General features: G+C 54.9%; 2 protein-coding genes across 3 annotated transcripts in view; one reads left to right on the forward strand and one right to left on the reverse strand.

Annotated features, from left to right (window-relative positions):
• The first annotated feature begins 2,624 nt into the window (after positions 1–2,624).
• PSMC1 (proteasome 26S subunit, ATPase 1) lies at positions 2,625–18,411 on the forward strand. Of its 2 annotated transcripts, none has more exons than XM_027972124.2 (11): positions 2,625–2,689; positions 9,835–9,888; positions 10,925–11,021; positions 12,016–12,140; positions 12,280–12,465; positions 12,614–12,742; positions 13,843–13,939; positions 15,752–15,941; positions 16,404–16,555; positions 17,038–17,192; positions 18,067–18,411. In XM_027972124.2, the coding sequence occupies exons 1-11, from the start codon at positions 2,687–2,689 to the stop codon at positions 18,199–18,201; spliced, it is 1,323 nt and encodes a 440-aa protein (XP_027827925.1). In that variant the 5' UTR covers positions 2,625–2,686; the 3' UTR covers positions 18,202–18,411. The 2 variants fall into 2 exon arrangements, with proteins under 2 accessions (XP_027827925.1, XP_027827924.1); XM_027972123.3 differs by lacking the exon at positions 2,625–2,689 and adding an exon at positions 3,042–3,275.
• The window catches only part of NRDE2 (NRDE-2, necessary for RNA interference, domain containing), a 46,840-nt gene continuing 43,782 nt past the window's right edge, over positions 17,948–21,005 (reverse strand). Inside the window, exons 14-15 of the mRNA XM_060418691.1 lie at positions 20,321–20,392; positions 17,948–19,928 (exon numbers count right to left, since the gene is read on the reverse strand). Of these exons, the coding sequence (XP_060274674.1) occupies positions 19,806–19,928; positions 20,321–20,392 (195 nt within the window). The 3' untranslated portion in view covers positions 17,948–19,805. The remainder of the gene's footprint in view (positions 19,929–20,320; positions 20,393–21,005) is intronic.

Consider the following 21,005-nt stretch of genomic DNA (forward strand, 5'->3'; position numbering starts at 1 on the left):
GAAACTCCAATACTTTTGCCACCTGATGCGAAGAGCTGACTCATTGGGAAAGACCCTGATGCTGGGAAAGACTGAAGGCGGGAAAAGAAGGGGCTGACAGAGGATGAGATGGTTGGATGGCATCACCAACTCAATGGGCATGAGTTTGAGTAGCTCCGGGAGATGGTGACGACAGGCTGCAGTTCGTGGGGTCACAGAAAGGTGGACACAGCTAAGCGACTCAACAAGGACATCCTGCGCTGGAGGGCAGCTGGCTGGCAGTGCTGCGACAGTTTCAGGCGCACAGCACACTGATTCGGTTCCACACACACACAGCATGAACGCTTTGTTTAACTGGAGTAATTGTGCCAGTTTCTGCTGTAGAGTGAAGTGAGTCGGCCACATGTACACACATATCCCGTCTGCTTAAGCCTCTCTCTCATTCCTACTATCCCGCCCCTCTAGGTCTGGGGAGAAGCTTCCTTCCTAACTATAATACATGGACTCTGTCGAGTCTATGTTCCAGGTCCTGGGATCTTTCCTTGCCCCTGTGAAGCTAGTTTCTGATCCTGGCTTAGGAAGCAGAAGCTCATTTTTCTCTGCTTTGCACCAACAGATTATAAATTTTGTGAACCACATGTGACCATCTAGAACAGAACGAGGAAACCAGGAGAAACTTGTACATTAAAAATACTGCTACTAGTAATTGTAGCTGATGCTTAAAATTCTAGGCACTTTAGTCCCGGAACAAGGACTCTGTGAAGGAGTAATGGTTTTTTAAAAATGTTATTGGAGTGTAGTTGAGTTACAATGTTGTGTTAATTCCAGGCGCACCTCATGGTGGTTCAGCCGCGTGTGTGTATATAACAACATATATATTCACACATATTCATTTTTTAAAATTCTTTCCCCATATATACAGTAGGTCCTTGTTGGTTATCTATTAAGCTCCTAATTTATCGAATGCAAAGATCTGAGTTTCACAAGTGCAAAACTGAGTCACAAAGGGACTTAAAATAGCTCACCAAGGCCACACAGCTCCTCGGGGAGAAGGCCAGGAAGGAGACTGGAATTGGCAGCCCACACTCTTAACCCCTGAGCTGACGGCCTCTTCCACTGTTCTTTTTCGAATAAAAGATGGAGTGTATCGCGGAGAGATATTCTCAACTGTTGGTTTCTTCCTATTCGTTGATGGCTGTCCGCTGAGTGAACACGGGAGTCCGTGATGGGGAGAAAAGAGAGGACGAGGTTTGCTCTGTGTTAAGAAGGACTTCCTAGTGAATATCCTCCAGAATAGCTTGAGACTTTTAGCCCACATTCTTCAAACGTGATGCCATCTCAGGAACACAACACTTCTTCAGATTACACACAGATTGCCTAGACATTCTGCACAACTCTGGAACCGTTTTCAGCAGTCATGAAGGGAGAGCCCCTACCTATCACATCATTTCATACACGAAGTGGATGCCAGATTTGTTCGTGGAGCCGGACAGTATCAACACTTTCCATTACAGCGTTTTAGTGGTGATGAAATGGAAAGACTCATTTCCTGTTGTGTGTTAGATAAATATTTTTAGTGTTTCAAAATGGGGCAGGGGTTTGCAGGACAGATCAGACAAATCCATCTCTCCAGCTCAGCGTTTTGAACACCTGCTATGGAAGTTTCTGGAGACTAAAAGGCTGCTTGCCATCTTTATTTTCTTTTTTAAAGGCTGTTTTGAATGTTACAACACTGCTTCTGTTTTATGTTTTCAATATTTTTGGCAGGGTGGCATGTGGGATCTGATGCTGAAGCTGAAGCTCCAATACTTTGGCCTCCTGATGCGAAGAGCTGACTCAGTGGAAAAGACCCTGATGCTGGGAAAGACTGAAGGTGGGAGGAGAAGGGGACATAGAGGATGAGATGGTTGGATGGCATCACCAGTGAGATGGACATGAGTTTGAGTAAACTCCGGGAGCTGGTGATGGACAGGGAGGCCTGGTGTGCTGCAGTCCATGGGGTCGCAAAGAGTCGGACATGACTGAGTGACTGAACTGAATGTGGAATCTTATTTCCTCAGCATTGGAAGGGAGTCTTGGCCCCTGGACAGCCAGGGAAGCCCCAGATTTGTTTCTTTCTGATGTCCTGATGGATGTAATAAATAAGGATACAATCCCGGGGCAAGATGAGGACTTTTAGGACATTTGGCATTTTGACCAGATGTCACAAGACATCAGGAAAAAAACAAACCACCAGATTCAGACGCTTCATGAGACAACTTCTCAGATGAGCAGATTAATTCCAGAGACCATATCAGACGTGAAATGCTGCTGCAAAAGTGTATGCCAACCTCGCGGTTCCAAAGACCACTCCGGTTCCTGGAGAAGTTAAGGCAAGGTCTGTTTAATTCTGGCCTCTTTAAAATCGTTTTTATCTTCGCAATTGCCTTTGACAGTCGAGGTCATTGTCTTAACTTGTTGACAATAACCTAATAACTGCGATTTAAACATTTTTTTCAAGTGAAAGTTCAATAAGGCCCGCGTCTCGCTTGGGAGTCCGAGCATCCCCGCCCGTCCGCTCCCGCAGACCCAGAGGGCGCAGCCGACCCTCGCGAGATTTGGCCCCTGGCGGCTTCCGTGGCGTCGCGGCAACTTCCGCCCCTGACGCTCCGCCCCGGCGGCGCACTTCCGGCGGCGGCGGCGGCGGCGGCGGGAGCGGCGGGGCGAGATGGTGAGTGACTAAGGGCTTCGGCCGGCCGTGGCGGTGGGTGCCGGCGGCCCGCGGCAAGGGGAGCCGGCCGCCGCCGGAGGCACCGGGCCTGCCCGCCCCGGTCCCCGGGGAGGCACGAAGGCGCCTGGGGAGCGCGTCGAGGACCTCGGCGGGCCGGCCGGCCTTTCCCCGGGCCCGGGGCTCGGCGCCGGGCGGGCCCCGGGGGCGGCGGGGCGGCTCGGCCGGGCTGGCCTCGTCCCTTTCCGGGCGGGCGCTGCCCTCGGAGCCGGCCGTTTCGGCCGCAGCCTCCGCGAGCCACCGGGCCGAGCGCTCGGGGCCGCGCGGCGGAGGGGACGGTGCGAGCGGGTCGTAGGGGCCGCGCGGCGCGGGGGCGGCGGACGGGCGCGTCGGGGCGCCCGGAGCGGACGGCCCTCGGTGCCTCGCTTGGCTCGCGATGGTTTCTTTGCTCCCGGTTGATGCCGCTCTTTGGTGGCTGGTGGGGGGGGGGCCGGGGGTGGTCCAGGCTCCGCTCCAGGCGCTGCACACACAGGGCGGGCCCGACCGACCCAGTCTTGGCCTCTTGAAGCTGGCGTTCTCCAGAAGGCAGGTTAGAGAGAGAGAGGAGTGTGTGCTACTGGGACGGGGCGGGACGGGGGCGGCGAGTGGCCTCTGCTGTGGCTGCTCTGTGCAAGGGCGGGAGAGGTGGCTGTTTTAGCCAGGGCGTCAGCGAACCTCGGTGAGGCGGGGAGGCCTGAATCCGGTGAGAGGGGAGCCGGTGCAGATACCCGAGGAAGACTGGTCCTGGGAGGACTGGAGCCAAGGGCTGAGGGGGAGAGGCTTGGTCTGTGTGGTGAGCAGCAGCGGGCTCCACCGCAGACTCAGGCAGGCCTTGGAAGCACTTTGGGTAGCAGTATTCTGGGCCTGACAAGCACATGGCAAGTACTTTTCCAGCATTTGCTGGAAATTATTCTCAGCAGTCCCTGGAGGTAATTATTGTTATCCTCAGTTTACCAAGGAGGAACCTGAGGCGGGGCCCGCGGGTGTGCGGTGCTGGGCTAGCGGCCCGTGCAGGAGAGCAGCACAGACGCCGGGGTCCAGAGGCCGGGAGCGTGCTGTCTCTCGGACCAGCTTTGTGACAGCTGGCAAGTCACTTAACCTCTCTGAGCCTCGCTTCCTTCTCTGTAAACTAGGGTGATGATAGCGGCAACTTAGTCGGATCTGTTTGTTTAGCACAGCGCTTGCTGTTCAGTACAATACGTATAGTTACTTGAGGCTGAGAAACATCCTGTGAAGCCCCAGACATGGAGAAGTGGGGGACTGACTCCGGGAAATGTCCTCCGGTGGGGCCAGACCTGGAGGGTCATGGGACGGGTAGACAAACCTGGGAAGGGTTAACTGAAGCCAGTTTGGCAAGGGCCAGGCGTGCCAAGCTAGAGAGTTTGGACATTAGGCCGTAAATGCTGGGGGTCAATTGAAGGTTTCTGAGGCGATTCAGAGGGTCAGCTCTTTGTTGTAGAAGGTAATGTCCAAATGGACGAGGGAAGAGTTTAGACCTGGAAACCTCCGTTGGGAGACAAGCGGTCCAGTAAGATAAGGCGGCCTGGACAGAGCCAGAGATGGGGGGACAGGAGAGGGGGACCTGAACCAGGATGGATTGTAAGCAGAGATGGGGGACAGGAGACGGGGACCTGAACCAGGATGGATTGTAAGCAGAGATGGGGGGTGGAGATGGGTACCTGAACCAGGATGGACTGTAAGCAGAGATGGGGGGCAGGAGGGGGGACCTGAACCAGGATGGATTGTAAGCAGAGATGGGGGACAGGAGGCAGGGGACCTGAACCAGGATGGACTTTAAACAGAGATGGGACAGGAGAGGGGGACCTGAACCAGGATGGACTTTAAACAGAGATCGGGGGACAGGAGAGGGGGACCTGAACCAGGATGGACTTTAAACAGAGATCGGGGGACAGGAGAGGGGGACCTGAACCAGGATGGATTGTAAGCAGAGATCGGGGGACAGGAGAGGGGGACCTGAACCAGGATGGATTGTAAGCAGAGATGGGGGACAGGAGGCGGGGGACCTGAACCAGGATGGATTGTAAGCAGAGATGGGGGGTGGAGATGGGTACCTGAACCAGGATGGACTGTAAGCAGAGATGGGGGGCAGGAGGGGGGACCTGAACCAGGATGGATTGTAAGCAGAGATGGGGGACAGGAGACGGGGACCTGAACCAGGATGGATTGTAAGCAGAGATGGGGGACAGGAGAGGGGGACCTGAACCAGGATGGACTTTAAACAGAGATTGGGGGACAGGAGAGGGGGACCTGAACCAGGATGGACTTCAAACAAAGATGGAGGGACAGGAGAGAGGGGACCGGAACCAGGATGGACTTTAAACAGAGATGGGACAGGAGAGGGGGACCTGAACCAGGATGGATTGTAAGCAGAGATGGGGGACAGGAGACGGGGACCTGAACCAGGATGGATTGTAAGCAGAGATGGGGGACAGGAGAGGGGGACCTGAACCAGGATGGACTTTAAACAGAGATGGGGGACAGGAGAGGGGGACCTGAACCAGGATGGACTTTAAACAGAGATGGGGGGACAGGAGACGGGGACCTGAACCAGGATGGACTGTAAGCAGAGATGGGGGGACAGGAGAGGGGGACCTGAACCAGGATGGATTGTAAGCAGAGATGGGGGCAGAGACGGGGACCTGAACCAGGATGGACTGTAAGCAGAGATGGGGGCACGGAGGGGGACCTGAACCAGGATGGATTGTAAGCAGAGATGGGGGACAGGAGGCAGGGGACCTGAACCAGGATGGACTTTAAACAGAGATGGGACAGGAGAGGGGGACCTGAACCAGGATGGACTTTAAACAGAGATGGGGGGACAGGAGAGGGGGACCTGAACCAGGATGGACTTTAAACAGAGATGGGGGGACAGGAGAGGGCGGACCTGAACCAGGATGGACTTTAAACAGAGATTGGGGGACAGGAGACGGGGACCTGAACCAGGATGGATTGTAAGCAGAGATGGGGGGACAGGAGAGGGGGACCTGGACCAGGATGGACTTCAAACAAAGATGGAGGGACAGGAGAGAGGGGACCGGAACCAGGATGGACTTTAAACAGAGATGGGACAGGAGAGGGGGGACCTGAACCAGGATGGACTTTAAACAGAGATGGGGGGACAGGAGAGGGGGACCTGAACCAGGATGGATTGTAAGCAGAGATGGGGGACAGGAGGCGGGGGACCTGAACCAGGATGGACTTTAAACAGAGATGGGGGGACAGGAGAGGGGGACCTGAACCAGGATGGACTTTAAACAGAGATGGGGGACAGGAGACGGGGACCTGAACCAGGATGGACTTTAAACAGAGATGGGGGGACAGGAGAGGGGGACCTGAACCAGGATGGACTTCAAACAAAGATGGAGGGACAGGAGAGAGGGGACCGGAACCAGGATGGACTTTCAACAGAGATGGGACAGGAGAGGGGGACCTGAACCAGGATGGACTTTAAACAGAGATTGGGGGACAGGAGAGGGGGACCTGAACCAGGATGGATTGTAAGCAGAGATGGGGGACAGGAGTTGGGGGGCCTGAACCAGGATGGATTGTAAGCAGAGATGGGGGACAGGAGAGAGGGGACCTGAACCAGGATGGACTTTAAACAGAGATGGGATAGGAGAGGGGGGACCTGAACCAGGATGGACTTTAAACAGAGATTGGGGGACAGGAGAGGGGGACCTGAACCAGGATGGATTGTAAGCAGAGATGGGGGACAGGAGGCGGGGGACCTGAACCAGGATGGATTGTAAGCAGAGATGGGGGACAGGAGGCAGGGGACCTGAACCAGGATGGACTTTAAACAGAGATGGGACAGGAGAGGGGGACCTGAACCAGGATGGACTTTAAACAGAGATGGGGGGACAGGAGGGGGGACCTGAACCAGGATGGACTTTAAATAGAGATGGGGGGACAGGAGGGGGGACCTGAACCAGGATGGACTTTAAACAGAGATGGGGGGACAGGAGGGGGGACCTGAACCAGGATGGACTTTAAACAGAGATCGGGGGACAGGACAGGGAGACCTGAACCAGGATGGATTGTAAGCAGAGATGGGGGACAGGAGGCAGGGGACCTGAACCAGGATGGACTTTAAACAGAGATGGGACAGGAGAGGGGGACCTGAACCAGGATGGACTTTAAACAGAGATGGGGGGACAGGAGGGGGGACCTGAACCAGGATGGACTTTAAACAGAGATCGGGGGACAGGAGAGGGGGACCTGAACCAGGATGGATTGTAAACAGAGATGGGGGACAGGAGAGGGGAGACCTGAACCAGGATGGACTTTAAACAGAGATCGGGGGACAGGAGAGGGGGACCTGAACCAGGATGGATTGTAAGCAGAGATGGGGGACAGGAGGCAGGGGACCTGAACCAGGATGGACTTTAAACAGAGATGGGACAGGAGAGGGGGGACCTGAACCAGGATGGATTGTAAGCAGAGATGTGGGGTGGAGACAGGGACCTGAACCAGGATGGACTGTAAGCAGAGATGGGGGGCAGGAGGGGGGACCTGAACCAGGATGGATTGTAAGCAGAGATGGGGGGCAGAGACGGGGACCTGAACCAGGATGGACTGTAAGCAGAGATGGGGGGCGCAGACGGGGACCTGAACCAGGATGGATTGTAAGCAGAGATGGGGGACAGGAGGGGGGACCTGAACCAGGATGGATTGTAAGCAGAGATGGAGGGACAGGAGAGGGGGACCTGAACCAGGATGGACTTTAAACAGAGATGGAGGGACAGGAGAGGGGGACCTGAACCAGGATGGACTTTAAACAGAGATGGGGGACAGGAGAGGGGGACCTGAACCAGGATGGAGTTTAAACAGAGATGGGGGGACAGGAGAGGGGGGACTGGAACCAGGATGGACTTTAAACAGAGATGGAGGGACAGGAGAGGGGGACCTGAACCAGGATGGACTGTAAGCAGAGATGGGGGGCGCAGACGGGGACCTGAACCAGGATGGATTGTAAGCAGAGATGGGGGACAGGAGGGGGGACCTGAACTAGGATGGACTGTAAGCAGAGATGGGGGCGGAGGCCTAAGCCAGAGCAGATTTCGTTTTGGAGCCCTGAGGAGGTCCTGACTGTAACATTTCTTATTCAGCAATAACATTGTGTTGGTGAGAGGTACTCTGAGTCATGCAAACGAGAAGTGGTTTTACGTCCGTTAGTCACTTTCAGCAACATAGAAGAACTAATGTCATCCTGCTTTCCAGTTAGGACACCAGGGCTCAGAGAGGTGACTTAACTTCCCTGAGGTCACATAGACTGCTAGGAATGAAGGCGGAATTCAAACCTGGATGCATTTATTTCCGTAGCCTGTGTTCTTAGGTGCATTGCAATTCCTTGTCTAGAAACTAGTAGTAATGAACCCTACCTTGAAGAATTGTCTGGTGTAAATATGACAGTGAAGGAGAATGTCTTGTACAGACTTAGGCACGTAATGAACACACCACAGACAGTAGCTGCCGCAGCAGCGCGTTCCCTCAGGGGTGCGAAGCGAAGCCGCTCAGTCGTGTCCGACTCTTTGTGACCCCATGGACTGTAGCCCGCCAGGCTCCTCTGTCTATGGGGTTCTCCAGGCAAGAATACTGGAGTGGGTTACCATTTCTTTCTCCAAGGGATCTTCCTGACCCAGGGATCGAACCCGGGTCTCCAGCATTGGAGGCAGACGCTTTAAACTCTGAGCCAAATTGTTAAAGGCCTGTAACTTGGCCGGCTTATTGCAATAAAACTAATTGTGTTTCCCCAAATTTCTCAGAGCCCTTAATTACCTTCTTCATAAGAAAGTGCAAAGTTTTTAGAATCTTGCAAATGGGGAAATAGATTCGACCTTAATTCCTTTAGGGGGTTGTTTTGTCTGGATAGTGAAGCTGGTGATTTGACTTACTGCTGCCTATGTGGAAGTGATTTGAGGGGGCTGAGAGGGCCCTCTGATCAAGTAAATTCACTATTGCTTATTTAAAATGCTGTTGTTTCTGAGACCTTGCTCTGTGTAAGACATTGTCCTATAACTGAAGGGTCTGTTTTAAAATCAGAAATCTTCCTGAACTCACTAATACACTACGTTCTTGATAGCTTAAGGTGATTCAGCTTTTTAAATTGGGAAGAGGGACCTGCCTGAGTGCCCCAGAGTTTGGGGATGGGTGCTATTTAAGCTGCCAGTGAAAGGAGAGTCTCCTGGCTCTTGGTGTGTCCTTAATGAGGAGTCAGTGATGACACGTGAGTGTTGAATAGGTCGAATGACGCAGCTCTCGTCATGGCCCAGGTTTGTACTCTTGGTGGCCCTAGCCAGGTAGTTTCATATTAGAAAATGTCCAGCTCTATACCTTCCCCTCAAGAAGGGATGGTTAGGGTCTTGGTCTCATGACACATTGTGCATGCCTGCATGCTAAGTCAGTTCACTCGTGTCCAGCTCTCTGCGACCCCATGGACTGTAGGCTGCCAGAGTTCTCTGTCCATTGGATTTTCCAGGCATTCTCCATGGAGTGGGTTGCTATGCCCTCCTCCAGGGGCTCTTCCCAACCCAGGGATCGAACCTGTCTCCTGCATTGGCAGGCAGGCCCTTTACTATTAGCTCCATCTGGGAAGCCCTTATAACATATTGCATCCTTTTCTTAATAGAGTTGTCCTCGATTTAAGATGCAGTCTGGCAAGGTGCAGCACTGATCTACCAACAGCTTTTCGGGAAAAAAAAATCTGCCGCGTTAAATTTACACATCGACTGCAAGGTGTCCCTTGAGCTCAGAAATGTTGAAATGAGGGGGGTGTTGGTGTCTCAGTCACAGGAGGATGAGGGTTTTTGGAGTGATGCTGTTCTAAATTTGTGTTTTTATTGCTTAGTCACTAAATCGTGTCTGACCCTTTGAGATCCTGTGGACTGTAGCCCACTAGGATCTTCTATCCTTGGGATTTCCCAGTCATGAACACTGTAGTAGGCTGTTATTTCCTTCTCCAGGGCATCTTCCTGACTTAGAAATCAAACACGCGTCTCCTGCATTACAGGTGGATTCTTTACCGCTGAGCCACCAGGGAAACCCACCCAGAATTTTTTTTAATGCTCTGCTTAAATTTTTTTTTTCAGGGTCAAAGTCAGAGTGGTGGTCACGGTCCTGGAGGCGGCAAGAAGGATGACAAGGTAAATAAATGTGAAGCCAGATGTCTGTGATGTGAGTAAATTGTGGGAAATGTCAGCTCTCAGCTGAGAAGTTCTTCGGGAATTCAAATACCCTTTTCCTGTTTTATAAAAGATTATTGACTATCAAGTGGGTATTAATGAATTAATAATTTTTAGAGGTGTAAAAGTAATAACATTCCAGAAGTGTTAAATTGTCTGTGATTTTAGCGTTTAATGTCCTTACGTGTGAAAAGTTGTGTCAGATTATTTAACTCCAGCTTCTGGCATGTAACTTTGAACTCTGACCTCTGTTTCTTATTGAATGATCTATTCAGTTTAGTCGCTCAGTCATGTCCGACTCTCTGCGACCCCATGGACTGCAGCACGCCAGGCTTCCCTGTCCACCACCAACTCCCAGAGCTTGTTCAGACTCATGTCCATCGAGTCAGTGATGCCATCCAACCATCTCATCCTCTGTCGTCCGTTTCTCCTCCTGCCTTCAATCTTTCCCAGCATCAGGGTCTTTTCCAATGAATCAGTTCTTTGCATCATGTGGCCAAAGTGTTGGAGTTTCAGCCTCACCATCAGTCCTTCCAATGAATATTCAGGACTGATTTCCTTTAGGATGGTCTGGTTGGCTCTCCTTGCAGTCCAGGGGACTCTCAAGAGTCTTCTCCAACACCACAGTTCAAAAGCATCAATTCTTCGGTGCTCAGCTTTCTTTGTAGTCCAACTCTCACATCCATACATGACTACTTGAAAAACCATAGCCTTGACTAGATGGAGAGTAGTCAGCAGAGTAATATCTCTGCTGAATGGTCTAATTAGTGTGTATTATATATTTTTAGAAAAGATAATTATGTTCACACATAAAAATTGAAAGAATGAAAAACATTTTCTTGTTTATTATATTTTTAAGGACCGTTTTTAATAACGTCCTAAAACACAGGGAAAATCACATCACCTGGGAATAGATGGCGGCCCTGCAGAAATGATGTTTGTGCTTTAATATGGTCTCTGTGATTTTTTTTTCCCTATGGTGTTCTGAAAACCCAAGGACAAGAAAAAGAAATATGAGCCTCCTGTGCCAACTCGAGTTGGGAAGAAGAAGAAGAAGACAAAGGGGCCAGATGCTGCCAGCAAGCTGCCCCTGGGTAACGATGCGGTCCCAGTTCCCGGGGCGCTGTCTCTGTGTTCAGCTTCGGGGCTGAGTGTGGACAGACAGGAAGTAGTGTGTGGTTGAAGCTCCCGGCCTGTGACTGTGTGTGGCTTTCTCTAGGTTGGAATAAAAGCTATATTTTAGTTTTAACAGTATACAGAGGATACAACTGTGTCTCACTTCAAGAAAGTCCATTAATTCCCTTTAAATAAGCAGCTTCTCTAGGGTATTAGAGTACAAGTTTAGGGTAGAAAACTCAGGTTGAGCTTGGTTACCTTAGAGATACACTTACTTCATGAGAAAATGGAATGCCAATGTATCGGAACTCACAGCATGAGTTTATGCCTGAACATAAAATTTTTCAAGTCTTCCTGCTAAATAAGGAGGAAGACTCAGAGCAGGCGGCACTCAGCCCGCCTCTCGCCCTCGGCCTCTCTCCGCTTGCGTGGGGCTCCTGCTCTGCCTCCCGCCTCGGGGCTCTGCCTCCCTCCGCGTAACCGCCCTTCTGCGGTCCTTCACGGCCGCCTGCGCCTCGTCCGTGCAGACTTCAGCTCAGACGCCTCCACCACCCTCATCCGCCACCTAGACGAGGCTCTTCCGGCCTGAGTGCAGGAAACTGATTTCTGAAATAGTGCTCAGTTAGTAATTGAGTCAGGCAGTTTAGAATGTGCCGTTAACCTGTTGTAGTGAGTCAGTATGGTGTTGATAAAGAAAAGGCCACCAGGCCAGCAGAAGAGCATATGAAGTTCAAAACCAGAGTCACGCTATGGACAGTCGGTATGTGGTGAAGGTGGCATTTCTGTCTGTTCATTGCTCTGCCCTCTGCCTTTAGGCACCTGCTCACTGAAGGTCACTAAACTGCGTGTCTCAGAGTCTATCCAACTAAGAATACGCTTGCTTTAAGTGTTGACTTCCCCCCCTCCAAGGGTGAACTGAATTAATTGCAAACTTCAGGCTCCAAGTATAATAAGACTGTTTTTTAATTACAGTGACACCTCATACTCAGTGCCGGTTAAAACTGCTGAAGCTGGAGAGAATTAAAGACTACCTTCTCATGGAGGAAGAGTTCATCCGGAATCAGGAGCAAATGAAGCCTTTAGAAGAAAAGCAGGAGGTGAATTGACATTATCATGACTTGTTTCTTTTACAAATTGAATTCTGTTTAGAACTTAGAACTAAATAGCTGAACCTTTCAGGCTTTAATGAATTATTGTTTAGCTGCCTTCGCTCTTCCTTGGCCTGCTCTCGCGTAGGAGGAGAGGTCAAAGGTGGACGACCTGCGGGGGACGCCGATGTCGGTGGGGACCCTGGAGGAAATCATCGATGACAACCACGCCATCGTGTCCACGTCGGTGGGCTCCGAGCACTACGTCAGCATCCTCTCGTTCGTGGACAAGGACCTACTGGAGCCCGGCTGCTCCGTGCTGCTCAACCACAAGGTCAGGCTGCGCGTGGGCTGCTCCCCCTCAGTCTGCCCCGTCTCGTGGAGCCGCCGCCGGAGCACTCCTGAGGGCTCCCCGAGGGCAGGGCGGCTCCCGTGGCCCCTCCGGGTCCGGATCCGGCCGCAGACTCCCTGCCTTCTCTCAGGTGCACGCGGTGATCGGGGTGCTGATGGACGACACGGACCCCTTGGTCACAGTGATGAAGGTGGAAAAGGCGCCCCAGGAGACCTACGCGGACATTGGGGGGCTGGACAACCAGATCCAGGAGATCAAGGTGCGTCTCCAGCCGCTCTGGGTTCGGCCTGCGCTGCTCTCTGCCACCCCCTGGAGGGCGCTCGCAGCTGCCGCGCCGGTCTTCTTCACGCCTGTTCTGGGCTGCGTTGGGCCTTCGCTGCTGTGCCAGGGCTTTCTCTAGTTGTGGCAAACACGGCTGCTCGGGGCGGTGCGCGGGCCTCTCACTGTGGTGGCTCCCGGTGAGGGCCCCGGGGCGGGCGGGCTTCAGCAGCTGCGGCGATGGGCTTGGGTGCCTCTTAGCACGTGGGGTCTCACTGGAGCAGGGACCGAGCTTGTGCCCCTGCGTTGGCCAGCAGCCTCTTACCACTGGGCCGCCAGGGAAGGCCTGCTTTTCCTTTATTGATCAGACCAGTAACTGACCCGGAGCCGGCCAGTGGCGGTGTTTTGTGTTGCTCATACCGAGGTAACAGAAGTAAGAATGAATTGTACGATAGGTCTTCCAGCAGTTGCAGCTTAATACATTTTATATGTAACATTTAATGATTATCTGTGAATATGTTTCCAGTTGGTTGATTCCAGCTGTGGCGACACAGAAAGCCCCAGGTGACGTCCGGGGCAGGGCGGTGGCGCGCACGCAGCACTGGGGCCAGACCTGGTCCCGGCTCCTGCGCGGCCCTGGGGGTGGGCAATGGGGGCGGCCCTCTGCGGGCTATTCGTCCATGGGAGGGCCTCCAGAGCCGTGACAGCACCCCACGGGGCTCAGGCAGCGGAGAGGGAGCCGTCCTGGCTTGAGGCGGGACAGCAGCAGGAGGCCTCACCCGCTAAAGTCTCACTGGAAGGGCAGATCCAAGCTTTACAGTCCTGCCCAGGAAGGGCGAGCATTGCTGCTACCTGTCACTCAGGGCCGACTCTTGGGAAATCAGGTGCTGTTAGGGAGACGGGAGGGCACCGGGAGCCCCCAGAGGACCGAGGTCCTTTGTGTCCTTGCTGCCGCTGGGGTCAGCGTTGTCTCTGACAAGAACAGTGGAAAGTTTAGCTTGTTTTTGTTGCAAGTGAGACACACCCGTGATGCCAGTTAATGAATAGGATACATTTCAGTAGGAAAGCCTTTCATTTTTACCAAGTGTTTGTTTTGTTTAGGAGTCTGTGGAGCTTCCTCTCACTCATCCTGAATACTATGAAGAGATGGGGATCAAGCCCCCCAAGGGGGTCATTCTCTATGGTCCACCCGGCACAGGTGCGTGCGCTCTGGGCTGGTCGCTTTCCAGGCACTGAGCTGGTTCCTTGAGCTGCAGCGTTAGCTGGATACACCACTCAGCTATTGAGTGAGGGGCCTCAAATCCTCCATTTAAGAATGAGCTCTAAGTGACACACTGGACACTGTGAGTAAGCAGCCCCTCCGGAGACACGCTGGTCACGTGAACGCGCACCATGCCGTCTAGCAGATGTGCCGAGAAACCGCGCTGTCTCAGGCTCGGGACTGGAGGCCTTGTGGAGTCCATGTGCTGGCGTCACAATAGGACGGGGACACCGGGAGACGCCCCCAAAAGTGCCTGCTCAGTGCAAGCGCACGCCCAGACCCCCAGCACTCCTGCGGTGTGCGCAGACATGCGAGACGCCCATGTTGTAGAACGGTACTTCTCAGTGTTAAGAGTCACGTGAGTCCATGGAAAATAGTTTGTAAGAAAAAATGGAAACAGGCAGGATGCTCCACCTTGGCCGCACGTTGGCACCCCCGTGGGAGTTTCTGAAAGCGCCGATGCCTGCTCCCTTCCCTGAGCACCCTGACCCGCCTCCGGGGCGCGGCAGGCCTCGGCAGAGGTGCGGGCCCGCGGCTGTGACCGTGCTCCCGGCCGTTGGCGACTGAACGAGTGTCACGGATGGATGGATGGATAAAGATAAAAACGCATGGACATAGGTGGTTCATTAGGCACTGGGTTGACCTCAGTAAGTTGTGTAGTTCAGGGCTGAGTAAATTCAGTGCTCTGTAAATTCCAGAGGAAGGGAGGTCATTTGATTGAGTGAACTGAGCCCTGTTCCCAGGAGGATCTGTATTGAGGAAAGCCCACGGGGAGGGACAGGGAGACGCTGTGCTGAGGCAGGGAGCTGCTGTGGCCTCTCGTTTCACAGCCCAGGAAAGGAGGTTTCAGGAGAGGCCAGCGACACTGCTTGCTGAACATCCCGGCAGCCGCACTTGGCTGCGTCTGGACCGGAAGGTCTCCCCCACTTAAGAGGTCCTTCTGGTCTCTGTCTGCCGCCCTCAGGGAGCAGTCCAGCCCTTTCATAAGCATTTGAACCTGCTGCCCGACTGAGGAGCTCAGCCTCGCCTTGTCGCAGAGCTCAGATCTCTGTCCCCCTCACCACTGGCCCAGGATCCTGGGTGTCCCTGGCCAGCCCCCTCCGCCCCGCAGGCCCGAGGGTGGCCCTCTCCCAGCTCTCGCCATCCCAGGGCCGTGGTCTCACGCTCTGACGTCCTCAGGGTGGGTACCCTTGCTGACTCTGGTTCTCGACTCGAGTGAGAAGTGTCAGGGCAGCCGGGAGTGCAGTGAGGAGCGTCCCCGACGGCACAGCACAGACAGGGAAGCCCCTGAGCTCCCAGCGGCGCTCAGCCGTGGGCTTCGTCAGGAGCCGGTCCTGGCTCAGCGCCCGGGGCCTGGGGCTGCCCTCAGGTGGCCCCGGGGCGCTGCAGGCCTGCTCAGGAGCGCTCTCTGTCCTTCAGTCGAGCCTAGTGCTCCCAGGCCTTTTTTCAGCACTGATAGTTTTGTAGTTGAGTTTGGTTCTCTAACCCTGGTTAATGGGGTCAGGTGAATATTATATGCAACTTTGAGAAACTTGCAATAAAAATATTTTGTGACATTATGATGAATTTAGGAACAGTTAAAAATAATCAAAATATGCATTTTAGTTTTTTTTGTAATTTCCTTGTCTGCTTTGAGAACATGCTTTTCATAGAGGGATCCGCCAATTCTTCAGGTCTGTTAAGGTGGTAATGGAAGTCCTAAAGTTAAAACAGCACTTAAGGTTTTTTCCTTTTTCCAATCTAAAACAGGGAAAACCTTATTAGCCAAAGCAGTGGCGAACCAGACCTCAGCCACTTTCCTGCGAGTGGTTGGCTCTGAACTCATTCAGAAGTACCTGGGTGACGGGCCCAAACTCGTTCGGGAACTGTTTCGAGTCGCTGAAGAACACGCACCATCCATCGTCTTTATTGATGAAATTGATGCTATTGGGACGAAAAGGTAGACTTTCCCTTCCCTCTTGTGTGTCACTAAGGGGTAGGCACCGTGCCGCTCTGCTCTGAGGACCGTGGGGAGGCCCCGGCGGGGCTGCGTGCTGGTTTGCCGCGTCCCCGTGCCGCTCCCCATGGATGCCATGGGCTCCGCCGTCCCACGTACCAGGCGGCGACTCCCCGTCACTGGATTCGGTCTGTCCGCAGCTGTGCCGTGAGCAGCGGCTCGGAGCTCACCACCCTCTGGACTCTGGGGACAGCAGTAAAGACAGGTCTCTGCCCTCGAGGAGCCCACATGTGGAGACTGAATAAAAATGATACAGTTTCAGGCATGAAAATGGCCACAAGGAAGATGCTGTGGGAGGTGGCTTGGGCTCTGGGTGGGTGGGACGCGCAGGTGGGACAGCCGTGTCCAGAGTGCCTCCACCAGCCGGGCCGTGGGGTCCTCACATCCCCCTGGCTGCTTCTCCAGGTACGACTCCAACTCAGGCGGGGAGAGAGAGATCCAGCGAACGATGCTGGAGCTGCTGAACCAGCTGGACGGGTTTGACTCGCGGGGAGACGTGAAAGTGATCATGGCCACAAACCGGATAGAGACCCTGGACCCGGCCCTCATCAGACCAGGTCACGCCGCGCCGGCCCTCGAGAGCGCGCGCCGCGGACTCCAGCGCCCAAGGGCGCTGTGGGGAGGATAGGTCACCAGGCGATGGGCACGAAGGCAAATACTGCCGTGAAACCTGAAGTAACTTACCAAAACTGTGTCCCCTTGAGAGAGTATTAAGTGGGCTTGTGATGTACTCTGTGTAGCCTGACCTTTTTAGCCTCAAAACACTTTTTTTTTTTTTAAGATTTGGTACAGGACACTGTGTGACTGAGATAACTCACATGAGGAGACGGAGGCTTCTCTCGGCTGGGGCTGGGGCTGGGGCGCCGGGCCGGGGGCCCGGGAGACGGAGGCCTCACCCGGGGCTGGGGAGCCAAGGCCAGGGAGACGGAGGCCTCTCACCCGGGGCCGGGGAGATGGAGGCCTCTCAGCCAGGGCTGGGGCACTGCGGGGCCGGGGCCGGGGCGCCGGGGCTGGGGCTGGACACCTCGTGTGCCCACAGGCCGCATCGACAGGAAGATCGAGTTCCCCCTGCCCGACGAGAAGACCAAGAAGCGCATCTTTCAGATCCACACGAGCAGGATGACGCTGGCCGACGACGTGACCCTGGACGATCTGATCATGGCTAAAGACGACCTCTCTGGTGCCGACATCAAGGTGAGGGGCTGGGCTGGGCTGTACCTGTGTATCACGTGTTCCCAGAAGCCGAGGGGCCGGGCGTGGCAGCCGTGACTGGGCACAGCCTGCTCCCTGCAGGGGCACGGACAGTGGCCCTGCTGCCTGCGCTGAACTGCGTCTCACTGGCATCTGTGGAACTAGGCTGGTCTCACCAGGGGAGGAAGGTGAGATTATTTAAAATCTTAACTTTTTATTTAGAAAATTTTTTCAAGCCTTCAGAAAAGCTAGGGCTTGGTGGACACCCATGTACTCACCACCTCCACCTACCGCGCGTTCCCCTTCTGCGCGCCTCTTGCAGACTTTTCCAGATCACTCGGCGTAGACGTGCTGAAGGCCATGACCAGACAGGGTCTGCAGCGCCAGGGCTGTGCTGCCATCACCTCGTGTGGCTTGCGTGCTTGTTTTACTTTTGGCCAAGTAATTATTGACAAAGTGGATATATCCAAATATATACTGTCTGAAACTTGTAAATATTTAACCAGAATACCTGTTCTCTTAAGACTGTAGGTAAATGAAATGGATGTCACTGTATGTGGCCGCTAAGTTTCTGGATATCATTTTATCTATTTCTTAGGAGGATTATTCCCTTTAACAAAAGCAGAGCTTTGAGGATTCACTGACCTGCCAGGCTACACAGCTAGTTAGAACCTAGGACAGGCCTCTTCCTTAATGAAATACTCCAAGGTTAAGCCACTTCAGGTCCTTTGAGAAAATAATTAGAATGCTTGAAACACTTAAGTTTAATAAAATTTATGTTTGGCCTGGATGCGAACACCAGATTTCAAAATAGTGCTGTCTGAACTGTTAGGATGGGAAGTAGTTCCCACTCTGAGTACACTGTCCTTTCGTACAGGCAATCTGCACGGAAGCTGGTCTGATGGCCCTGAGAGAGCGCAGGATGAAAGTCACCAACGAAGACTTCAAGAAATCCAAGGAAAACGTTCTCTATAAAAAACAGGAAGGCACCCCGGAGGGGCTCTATCTCTAGAGGACCAGAGTTGCCTTCCGGGAGAGGCTGGGAGGGTCCCGGCCCCTGGAGGGGTGAGGTTGGGAGGGAGGCTGCCTGGGCGCCCGTGTGCCCGCTGGCCGGCCCTGTGCCTGCTGGCCATGGTTGGCAGAGCGTCTCGTGTCCCTCCCAAGCGCAGTGCGTAGGGCCCTGGCAGGCTGCCTGCGTCCCAATAAAGCGTGCTTTCTCTAACACGGAGTCCTGTCCACATGCAGGGTGCTTGGCCGGAGGAGTGGGTGGGCCCAGGTGTGGGGAAGCCTCTGGGGAGGAGGGCACTGCTGACTGGGTCTCTGCTGCCCCCGCGGCACAGCGCCGAGCCGGCGCCAGCTCTAAAACAGCAGCTGCTGGCTTGTGAGCCCACGGCCAGCCACCCCTGCTGTGGAGGCGACAAAGGCTGCCACCACCCCCGCCCCCCACCCCAGCCGGGGCTGCCCTTGGAGGGTCTCGGGCAAGGAGGAGGAGCTGGCGCTGCTGAGATGGGGTTCCCAATGGCATTTCCAGGGGGCGCGGCTGCAGACCCCCAGGGCAGCCCTGCGGAGGTCAGCGCCCCTCCCTCGCCCGAGGTCGGAAGCGCAGGCGCCGCCCCTCGCCTGGCTCCCTCTGTCCCGCGCTCTCCTCGCCTCTGCTCAGTTCAGCCTCAGAGCCGAGACCCACGACCCACTGGAGAACGGGCCCCTTCTTCCCGGACGGCCGGCCGTTTCTAGCCCAGGTTCCACAACACCCGCTTTTCTGGGTGAGGGGCCAAGGAAATTCGCTTTCAGCAGTTCTGGGGGGCATGATTTAAGAAACGCAACGCGGAGAAGTCCACTGTGTTTTAAAAAGCAGGACCTCGGAGAAGACAAAAGCATTTCCACTCCATCGGCTGTTGATCACCGCTCTTGGAAATCGGAATGAGCGCGCGGCTGAAAGCGAAAGTTCGGCGTCTTCTGAGGCAGAGACGGGTTTGCTGGGGAGGAGCAGGCCGCGCTCTCTGCAGCTGGACCCGGGCCCCCTCCCCTGCAGCGGGGTCCTGGTTTGTTCAGTCCCCTGACACTGGGCCCTCCTAGAGCCCCATCTGACTCAGCAGGGCTGGGCGGGCCCAGGGTCTCCACGCACATGAGCTTCCGGCGACGCTGGCTGCCGGGTCTGCAGGTGAAACGTCCGCGAGTGGAGCTCCGGAAACAGGAAGGACACGTGTAATGCAGCTGAAGACTCCAAGCTTCACACGACTCCAAGCTGCTCTGGTCTGAAGAAACGGCAGACTGGGCTCACCAGCCACAGGCAGGAGGGCCTGGTGAGGAACCAGACCTTCCTTCTGACTGCAAGAGCCAGGAGACTTGGCAGGATCCCCCAGGACGCCCACAGAACCTTCACCCGGGCTGCAGGGGAGGGTGGGCCAGAAGGACCCGCACCAGCCACGGCAGCCTCGGCGTGAGTCTTGTCTGCACGTATAGAAACACGTCCACATGTATCGTGTGCAAAGCAGCTGTGCGCCGTTTCACACTGTCCCGGGGGGAGCCTGAGCCCAGACACACCGTCAGGGAGGAGCCTTCAGTGCAGAGGTCCGGGCGCGCGCCCGTGTCTCGGGGCAGGCCCCGCCCCGGCGCCTACTCCAGCAGCAGCTCCAGCTCCTCGAGCGGCAGGCGCACCCGCAGCTCCTTCTCCGTCATCAGGTCCACCACCTCCTGCAGCTCGTCGGGGAAGTACTCCACGGCGTCCAGGTACAGCGCCTGGGCGGGGCGACGCCGGTCAGCGAGCGCCCCCCGGCCCCGCCCCCCTCGCGCCCGACCTGGGGGCACCTCAGCCAGCCCCAGGGGGCACAGGGGAGCGCGGCCTCTCCCCAAGGCGGGGCGGGAAGCTGCGGTGGTCCCCACCCGTCTGCTCTCTGAGCGTCCCCGGACCCGGGCGCTGCAGACAGAATTGGACGTGGGTCCTGACGCGCTTGCCTTCTGGGCTGGGCTTTGGCAACCAGCTGCCCGCAGCTGCACCTCCAGGACAGGAAACAGGCCCCTCGGGCTGCAGGGGGCCATAGGAAGCCCTGGAGGGCCGGGCCCAGGCACGGACCGGATGAGGCCTGGCAGGAAGGTCCCTGAGAATCCAGACTGAGGCCTGTAGAACTCACCTTTGCCCAAGGACAATTCTGCAGTGCTTTGTAGAACACACCTTTGCTTCTTTCTTTATTTCCTAAGGAAACCTAAAGCAAGGGGGGAAAAAGATACAAAACTGAGGGGCCGAAACAAAATCTAAGGCTACTGACCCGCACGGGCCCCCGGTACACGGGCTGCGGGAGGTCCACGTGCCGTGGGACGCCCTCGGGGCCTCTGCTGTGTCTGGCGGGCCTGGACTGGGCCTTGAACCCTGATGACCTGTCTTCATCTCCTCCTTTCCCGCAGGCCACCACACCTGGTGTTCCCAAGTGTGCGGAGAATGAGGGTGATGACAGAGAAAAGGCTCACTTTAACACTAGCCATTTCCTGCAAACTATCTTACAGAAATGAGATAACCAGGATTAACAATCAATAACCTTGTCAAGAGCAAATTTCTGATCAGGAATTTCAGTCAGAGTGCGCAAATATTCACATTCCTACTCTAAGCACGTTCTTATACAATGCGTGTGTGCTAAGTTGCTTCAGTCGTGTCTGACTGTGACCCCATGGACTGTAGCCTTCCGGCTCCTCTGTCCATGGGATTCTCCAGGCAAGAACACTGGAGCGGGCTTCCATGCTCTCCTCCGGGGGGTCTTCCCGACCCAGGGATGGGGCCGTGTCTCACGCCTCCTGCACTGGCAGGCGGGTTCACCGCTGGTG

Source organism: Ovis aries, chromosome 7 (genome assembly GCF_016772045.2).
Source record: "Ovis aries strain OAR_USU_Benz2616 breed Rambouillet chromosome 7, ARS-UI_Ramb_v3.0, whole genome shotgun sequence".
Taxonomy (NCBI): Eukaryota; Metazoa; Chordata; class Mammalia; order Artiodactyla; family Bovidae; genus Ovis; species Ovis aries.

Excerpts from the sequence above, each read along its gene's own strand:
- PSMC1 (XM_027972123.3), top strand. The coding sequence starts at position 3,123 with ATGGTTTCTTTGCTCCCGGTTGATGCCGCTCTTTGGTGGCTGGTGGGG. Across the intron at positions 12,466-12,613 it reads CCGTGCTGCTCAACCACAAG|GTGCACGCGGTGATCGGGGT; the intron begins GTCAGGCTGCGC and ends GCCTTCTCTCAG. Across the intron at positions 13,940-15,751 it reads CTATGGTCCACCCGGCACAG|GGAAAACCTTATTAGCCAAA; the intron begins GTGCGTGCGCTC and ends AATCTAAAACAG.